At 62.0% G+C, this 7,897-nt stretch overlaps 1 protein-coding gene across 2 annotated transcripts; it reads right to left on the bottom strand.

Moving 5' to 3' along the window:
• Nucleotides 1-4,413: 4,413 nt before the first annotated feature.
• Nucleotides 4,414-7,709, bottom strand: LOC142361786 (selenoprotein Pb-like). 2 transcript variants are annotated; one of them, XM_075424618.1, is made up of 5 exons: nt 7,605-7,709; nt 6,655-6,871; nt 6,334-6,546; nt 6,057-6,192; nt 4,414-5,398 (listed from the first exon to the last, which is right to left on the bottom strand). In XM_075424618.1, the coding sequence occupies exons 2-5, from the start codon at nt 6,861-6,863 to the stop codon at nt 5,153-5,155; spliced, it is 804 nt and encodes a 267-aa protein (XP_075280733.1). In that variant the 5' UTR covers nt 6,864-6,871; nt 7,605-7,709; the 3' UTR covers nt 4,414-5,152. The 2 variants fall into 2 exon arrangements, with proteins under 2 accessions (XP_075280733.1, XP_075280732.1); XM_075424617.1 differs by having other exon boundaries at nt 7,614-7,695.
• Between the last annotated feature and the right edge of the window lie 188 nt (nt 7,710-7,897).

Genomic DNA, 7,897 nt, shown 5'->3' with positions numbered 1-7,897 from the left:
GCTGGATGCTAGTCGGCTGCGTGGCCTTATCGCTGCGTGCTGATTGGCTGGGTCACTGGGGGGGGGAAAACCAAAAACCTCATAAAAAACCAGCTTTGACAAAGGTTAAATCACTCCAATTTACGCTATTGCTCCTCACGCCTGGCGCCGCTGGGCTTTGCCATTCCTCCGGCGCTGCTGGGCCCATCGCCGCCATGGCTGCTGCCATCCCGGGCCACACTCAGCAGCAGGCCCAGGAGCCAGGCTCGGACACCTGGAGCGTCCGGCTGGGTCATCCCCTGCCCTCCATTGCAACCACTGACTCCAAAGCCACCTCCTCCGCAGTAAAAACTGACGGACATTGCTAGCTCCGTTTTGCTTTCACGGCTTTATCAGGGTGCAGCGGGGCAAGGGAAGGTTGCACCATGCTGATCTTCCCTTGAAGAGCCGGCCCAGCCCAGCTTCCCTCCACGACGGTGTGTCCTCACGCATCGCTCCATGGCAGGAGCCAGCCGCGGAGGACACCAAAGCTTCGGCAGAGGCACCAGCAGTCCCGGCACAAGGCTGCGCCGCTTGAAGCCACCTGATGCAAGAGCAGGACACGGCGGCTCGGTGCTGCACCGTGCTTCGGCTGGAAACCAAGCGTCGCACCCAAGTTCTCTTGACAGACAGATGGAAAGAGACACGGCAAATCTCTGCTTGCACGGAGCGAAAACCAAGCAGCTCGCTGGATGCTTTCCTGGCGGGAGGACGAGAAGGGCCTGATTTTCAGCAAAGCTCCTGTGAACGCAGGGACCAGCATGGGATCCAGTCTCAGCCTTGGACATCTGCTCTGTGCTGCAAAGCCTCATGTGTCAGGTTGGCGAGGTGTGTCTCTCCTTGGGTGCTGGTTGGGCTTTGCCTGCTTGCACTGGACTGCTTTCAACCCCAAGATCAAAACAATACATGACAGAAGCAAACTGTCCCCTCCATGCGTTCATCCATCGATGGCAGGCAAAGGTAGGGGCTAGAAACCAGCACCACAGAGAAACAGCTGGTTCTCGCATGGCGATGGCTGGACCTTGCTGGGGGAACACAGGGAGGAGACAGAGCCACGCAAAGCTGAGCCACCACGGCACTGCGAACACCTGTGCAGGAGTGAGAGCCTTGATGTCCTACAGAGTGGGGGCTCCAGCTCTGCTTCCCCCAAACCACGCTGGACCCACCAGGCGGGGGGGAAGGAGCTGGGATGGGTCTGTTGCAGGGCAGAAGATGGCTGGGAGAGAGACTTAGAGGCCTTTGGAGAGACAAGAGGGTTTATGGGGGAAGCAACAGGAGAGGCGAACCTGTTGCATGCACCTTTGCCCACCAGCCGGAGAGGTGCCTCCACCCTCTGTCCCCGGGGACTGCTTTGGGGTAACTCTGTTTTCCCTCTGCCCACAGACAAGAGACAGGGCCTGCCAAGCAGCGGGGCTTCGAAAACGCAGGGACTGGACTCTGTCCCGCTTGTGACCTCACGCCCAGACAGGACCTGTGACATGGTGCTGGGGAGGGAGGCGGGGATGAATGAGTCCGGTATCTGATGCGCTTCCTCAGCCCAGTGTTCACCAGCCTTCAGCACTAGTGGCCAAGCCGGGGGCACGAGTCACCAGGGCTGGCTGGTTTCTGCAGCTGTTTCTCTGCTCCATCCCAATTGCTTGGGTGATGCTGCACTGAGATGAGTCTGGACCTACTTACCGGGGACGTCAGCAAGTCAGACAAAGCCAGGGACAACCTCTCTAGCCCTTGTTTGCCAGCTCCTAACCCACATTGGAGATAGGTGGCTGCCATGCCCAGGCAGCAGCATTCACCCTCACCCCAGAGAAGCAAGAGGGGCCCGGCTGGGCTGGACTCGGGGGTCAGAAATGCAGCCGCCCGCATTTGTGTTGCCTAACAACAGTGATCTCTCTGTGTATTTTCATTCTGTTTTCCTAGGCTCAGCTGCCTCCTCAATGAAACCTTTCCAAAGCAGCCTGGCTTGGCGGCACGCCAGCCGCGGCTGCCAGATGAATGGGCGGAGGAGCAGGGACCCATTCCTCTTCTTGACACAGCATTGCTGCACAAGAGGCCTCTGTTGACATTAGGACTGGCTGTTCCCCCTCTCCTGTGAGGCTCTGCCTGGCCCCCAGCCGGAGCAGCGCACAGGGCCAAGGCAGCAGGCTGCACGTGGTGTGGGGCTGGGGTCTCTCCTCCTCCAGGGCAGTGGGACAGCCATGGACACCAGGGTACCAGGCCACATCCTCCTCCGGGGCGGTGGGACAGCCATGGACACCAGGGTACCAGGCCACATCCTCCTCCGGGGCGGTGGGACAGCCATGGACATCAGGGTACCAGGTGTTCTGCCAGGACCTGAACTCAGCCCCAGTTTCTTGCCCTGGACCCTCCCCTGCTGAGCCAGCCCCCCTGAGCACTCCTTGGGGCTCTCTGACTCCTGCTAACAGCCTCACTCCCTGAGACATCAGCGATGCGAAGAGCCTGTTAACTGCCCCGAAACATGTCTTCTCCACCCCACTCAGAGCGAAGCTCTCCCTCAGCATCGCTGGAGTGCAGACACTGACACAGGTTTTGAAGAGCTCCATGTCTCTAGCACCTTTCAGGGGGAAATGATGCTACAGGGGCCCCAAGCACAGCACCCCCAAACCCTTCAGGCCTTCAGACAACAACACATGGAGCAGCATCAGCTTCACCCTAAACCCTGGCCATTACTCAGACACATAGGACTTCACCCTAACAGTGTCACAGCCCTTTCCCGTGCCTCAATTTCTCTGCCCAAAGAAAAACACCAACCCAAGCCTTCAGGGCTGGAAATTCGTTTGCTGGGAGGTGGCAGTGCAGCACAGTGCCACTGGGCTACCCACCCAGCACCAGACATGATCTCTCTATCTGCCACCGCTAATTGCAGATCTGGTCATCAGCAAGGGAATGTAGATCTGTGTGCGCCCCACTCATCACAATGTCACCTACTTGCCAGGGACACCTTCAGCAGCTGTGCAAGGAGAGGATGTGGAATTTAATGAAAGGGCTGAGGAAGCATCAAAAGGCAAAAGACAGAGATAGAAGTCACCAACATCCTTCCAGCCTGCACCTCTCACCCCTGGCCAGCTCCCCTGGCATCTCTGGCTGGTGGGCTACAAGCCGAGGACCAGAGGCTGGGCCAGAGCAGCACCCAGCAGCACGCCGCAGGGACACAGACTGCTCCCGCCAGCCGCGGTGGGGAGATGGCTCTGCCTGGATCTGGTGGAAAAGAGGCCAACCACGCATTGATAAGATGAATTAGTTGTCTCAGCAGCACCGGCAAAAAGAGCGAGAGAAGTGGAGCCCGTGAGGCCCGGCCTGCTTTGTTTCAATTACAGCAGCTGCCAGAAGAAAAAGATAACCTCAATATTGATGGCGGGAGCAGCAGACAGAGGTGCCCTTGTGGGCTGCTGGGAGCAGGTAGAGGAGGAGGGGGAGGAGGGAGGGAGCAAGAGAGATGGAGGAGAGGGAGGAGGATCTCAACCAGGGTCCCATGGGAGAGCCTGGCTGGCTCCCACGGTCTGGTGAGAAAGACCCACCTGGTCCCGCAGCCCTCATCCCCACGAGGGGCAGCTCCTCTTCGCCCCGGCTCTGGCCCCAGGCACTGGGCAGAGCACCCCCCCTGCAGAGACAAGGCGGAGGGGTGCAGCCCCCCAGGACTCGGGGCAGAAAGTCAGCTCAGAGGATCAGCAGCAGCACACGCACCACAGCATGGCGCCGCATCACATTGAGCAGGAAAAATCATCTTTTGCTCCCCACGCAGGCTGTGGGGCCCAGAGAGGAGATGGAGACTTCAGGGGAGGCGCTGAGTGGGGCTGTGTGGGATGGATGGTGGATGGAGCTGTAGCGAAGGGCTGCGGGGCTGAGACAGGCATGGGGCAGCCCGGGGCGCAGGCAGGCGTGATTGCCCACCAGGGATGCAGCACCCAGCTGCCTGGGGGCTGGGCAGCCCCCAGCACGGTGCGTGCAATGGGGAACCAGGCTGCGCACTGGGCAGAAGATGCCCAAGATGACCTTGGACTGCGTGTGGGAACGCTGGCCCCACGCGAGCAGCTCGGAGCAGGCACCCCAACATCACACCCCAGGCCAGAGATGAAGGTACCAAGCCAAACCTCCTCCCGGCAGGGCAAGGTTAATGCCCTGCCCCGGGGAGGACTGAGCCCTCCTGGCAGGAGGCAACCAGGAGGTGTGAAGAGATGGGGTCTCTTCAGTGTTCAACCCCGTTACCTCCAGGTCTCTACACAGGGGATTGCAAACCACCACCAGCTGCTGCTTCCCGAGGTCCACATCCAGTCCAGAGTCCCCCCCTGAGCCAAGAGAAACCCCAGAGTGAGCCCTGCGCCCAGCGAGCCCCCCACCCTCTCCGGGCAAGGGACCCACCAGAGGCCAGGCTGAGCAGGGTTCGCTTCACAGAGGTTTTATTCGCGCTCCGGTTGTCCGCGTCGCCCTCCCATCTCGCTTCTCCCCCAGGAGAGACCCCTCACGTCCGTGATACAGCCCCTAGGTCTCCAGGAGGGGACAAGGCCACCATCTTGCGGCCACCCACCACCACTGCACATCCCCGTCTGCAAGGCCTGGAGGGTCCCCACGATGCGACAGCTGTGGGGGTACAGGGTTTGGACCATGGGGAGCTGCGACCTCCCACCGCTCCTAGAGCCTCCATCCCCTGGGATCACGTCCTGCGGGGCACACGCTGTCCCTCTCCTCACTCTCCGTCCAGGACACCCAGGGGTGCCAGGACACCCAGGGGTGCCAGGACACGCAGAGCGTGCTGCTGCCCCCGTCCCAGTTCTGTCCCCTCCACTGCTGCCCTGCTGCCCCGTGCAGTGTCAGCCAGCAGTGACCGGGGACCTCCCGGTTGGCACCACGGGCTTCATTGAGCACGGAAAGGCAGGCAGCGGCAGCAGAAGGGTCAGAACTCAGCCGCAGGGCTGAAAATGCAGCAGCTCTGGGGATCTGAGGGGGGGTTTCCACCCCCGGTCACAGTGTGGGAGCATGACCCACATGGGAGATACTGAAGGGGGTTGTTCTACCAACGCTGCTGGTCACCAGCAGCCCAAAGCGAGTCCTTTCATTCCTCTGGGAAGCGAGTTGGCATGGTCTGCACACTACTGGGTTCTGTGGGGCTGCCCAGTCTGGCTTAGTGCACCTTTCCCTCCTTCTGCTTCTTCACCTCGTGGTGGGGCTGGCCATGGTCTCTGTGGCGGCGGTGGGCATGGGTGGCAGGTTCATGGCCCCCACTTCGCTCTGCGGCTCTCCCGCTGCTCACCTCGTGGTGGTGGAGAGGATGGAGGGGGTTGTGCTGGTGGATGGCGGTCTCTGACTCCTTCCCCTCTTGTTTGGGAAGCGGGCTCGCGGTTACAGGGACCCCTGCGGTACCGTTCGCCTGCAGAAAGCAACACAAGGGCTGGTGCTGTATGCGAACGTACACCAAGCCCCGCAGCGAGCCTGCGAGCACGCCTGTGAGCTGGGATGAAAGCGGAACAGCGTTCTGCCACACAGAAAGCTGCGTGGGTCAGAGCAAAGGCTCTCCAGCCCCGACCCAGGGCACAGGGAAGACAGGAGAGGCTGGAGCACACAAAGCACAATCCTCTGTACCTACATCCCTCGCCTTCAGCTGCCTGTGGTCCAGGAGATTCCTGACCCAGGAAGGGAATTTGCATTTAATATTTCTAGATGGATTTTTCTCCTAGGAAGTGACTAATCACCTGCTGAGCCTGGAGCTACGTCCTTTTCCGTGCTCTGGGCTTACCACCCCCAGGTCCATTGCCTGCTCCTTCCTTACATCAGAACCATCAGCAATGCTCGTCAGCTTTTCCAGACCCGGGCTACAGCCCCTTTAGTCTGTTCCTTCTCAGCCTGAAAGCTCTGACCTATTTAACCACCCTTATTCCAGACCTTTCACAACCTCCCCTCTCAACCACGGACGAGGATGGCTGCCAGCCCAGAGCCTGTCCCCAGCGTGAAGATAAAAGGCGTTTTCTTTCCTCGCATACGATGCCAGAGAAGGGAGCCCAGCTCCAGCCAGCATCCCTGCTCCTCACCTCCAGGGTGGTGTTGGGGTAGAAGGAGCAGTTGCCGCAGAAGTCCTTGCCGTGGGTGAAGCGGATGGCCGACTCCACGTAAGGGAAGTGGAGGAAGCTGTAGGGCAGCTGGATGTGGAAAGCCAGGCGGCCGCACCTGCGGGGAGAAGCCACGGCCTGGCTCGAGGCGGGGGGGTCTGGCTTCCCCCCAGCCCAAGTGTAGGGGGGAGCTTCGGCAAGCCCACCGAACACCCCGCGACCCTCCAGGAAAGCCTCAGCCAAGGCGGGGGACACTCACCGGTCGTAGATGAGGAAGTCGTCCTTGTCACCCCCCAGGACCTGCCAGACGTCGGGCTCCTGGGGCTCCGGCTGCAGGACCGGGACGCCCGGCGGGGCATGGCGCTCCAGCTCCCCGAGCATGGCGCGGGACAGCGGTGCCTTCTCGTTGACGATCACGTAGCGGACGTCGACCGTGCCCTGCCGGGCCAGCCTCTCCTGCAGGCCCCCGAGGCTGCGGGAAAGGAGGCGCTGGGAGGAGGGGTGCCAGGATGGCGGGGGGGCCGCCATGTCGTCCGCCAAGACGGGGGGCTGGGTTTGGGGTAGGGGGTCCGGGGCTCACCTGTGGGCCTGCTGCAGGCAGAACTGTCAGCTGGCCTTCAGCAGGGCCACCACCGTCACCTGCCCCGCCGCTCCCGCCATGGGGCTCCAGCCCTTGACACTCCACGCTGGTGCCTCCCGGCAGAGCCGGCTGCTGTTGGCGGCCCCCTCAGAGGCCGCAGCCAGCCCCAGTCCCAGCCAGGCGGCCAGGGCCAGCACCAGCAGCCCCATCCCGGGCCCTGGGGGGGGGAAAAGGGGCATCAGTCTCCCCTCTGCCCCGGGGACCAACACAGCGGGGTCCTCCCAACCCCACTGCAATCCCAACGTGCCGCCCTGCATGCCCCTCCGGGTCAAAGACGAGTGTCAGACTGGTCCCAGCACGGCACTGGGAGGCAGGACGCCTGTGCCAGGGGGGTGAGGAAAGGGGGATGAGGTGGGGGTATTGGGGTGTCCAGCTCCTGACAAGCACAGCACCCTCACCACCAGCTGTCGTGGGCACCCACTTCACACATCGGGGGATGAAGGTCCCTCTCCCCCCTGGGCATTCTCCACCTCCCCAGCCCTGAAAGCCAGACCCAATCGCGGCCAGGGGCTTGTCTTCGCCCCATGGGTGGGCAGCGATGCAGCCCTCATCACGCTGGCCACAGGTGGGGGGTCAGTGGGACATGGATAGTTTCACCTTCAAGACACCTTGAGAGTCCTCGATGACACACAAAGCACTTGAGGGGTGCACAGAGCCTTTAACCCCCCTGCCCCCAATATCTGCCTCAAGCCCATTCCTCCCACAGCCCCCTCACCTGCCCACCCCAAAATACACCCTGTCCCTCCAGAATCCAGCACATCAAACAGGCAGGGCGAGGACACAGACTGGGGCGGACAATCCAGGGAGGTGGGGAGGGATCAGGGGACTGTGGGGTCTAGTTGGGATGGATGAACCCCAAATCCCCAGCCCCCTCCGCCGCAAGAACTTGCCCTCAGTACCGCACTCCTCCTCACTGCTGTCCTGCAGCCAGACCTCGCTCCCAGCCCCAGTGGCTCTCGGCAATGTCCAGCTGGCCCTGACCTCTCTTTTATCTCCCGTCCACTCTCCCCGCCCCGGAGGGAGGAGAAGAGCCTGGCCGGAGCGCGGACTGTGCCCGGCCACCCCCGCCTGCCTCCGGGGATGGCAACAAGGCAGGCACTGTCCCCTCAGTGCCACGCAGCTTCAGGGTCCCGCTGCCACGGCCCAGCCCGAGCCGTGCTGGGGCAGAGCCGCGCCTGGCGCC

Source organism: Opisthocomus hoazin, chromosome 6, assembly GCF_030867145.1.
Source record: "Opisthocomus hoazin isolate bOpiHoa1 chromosome 6, bOpiHoa1.hap1, whole genome shotgun sequence".
NCBI classification, from domain to species: Eukaryota; Metazoa; Chordata; class Aves; order Opisthocomiformes; family Opisthocomidae; genus Opisthocomus; species Opisthocomus hoazin.
Note: the sequence above shows the minus strand (reverse complement) of the source record. Positions and strands in the feature narration are given on the sequence as shown.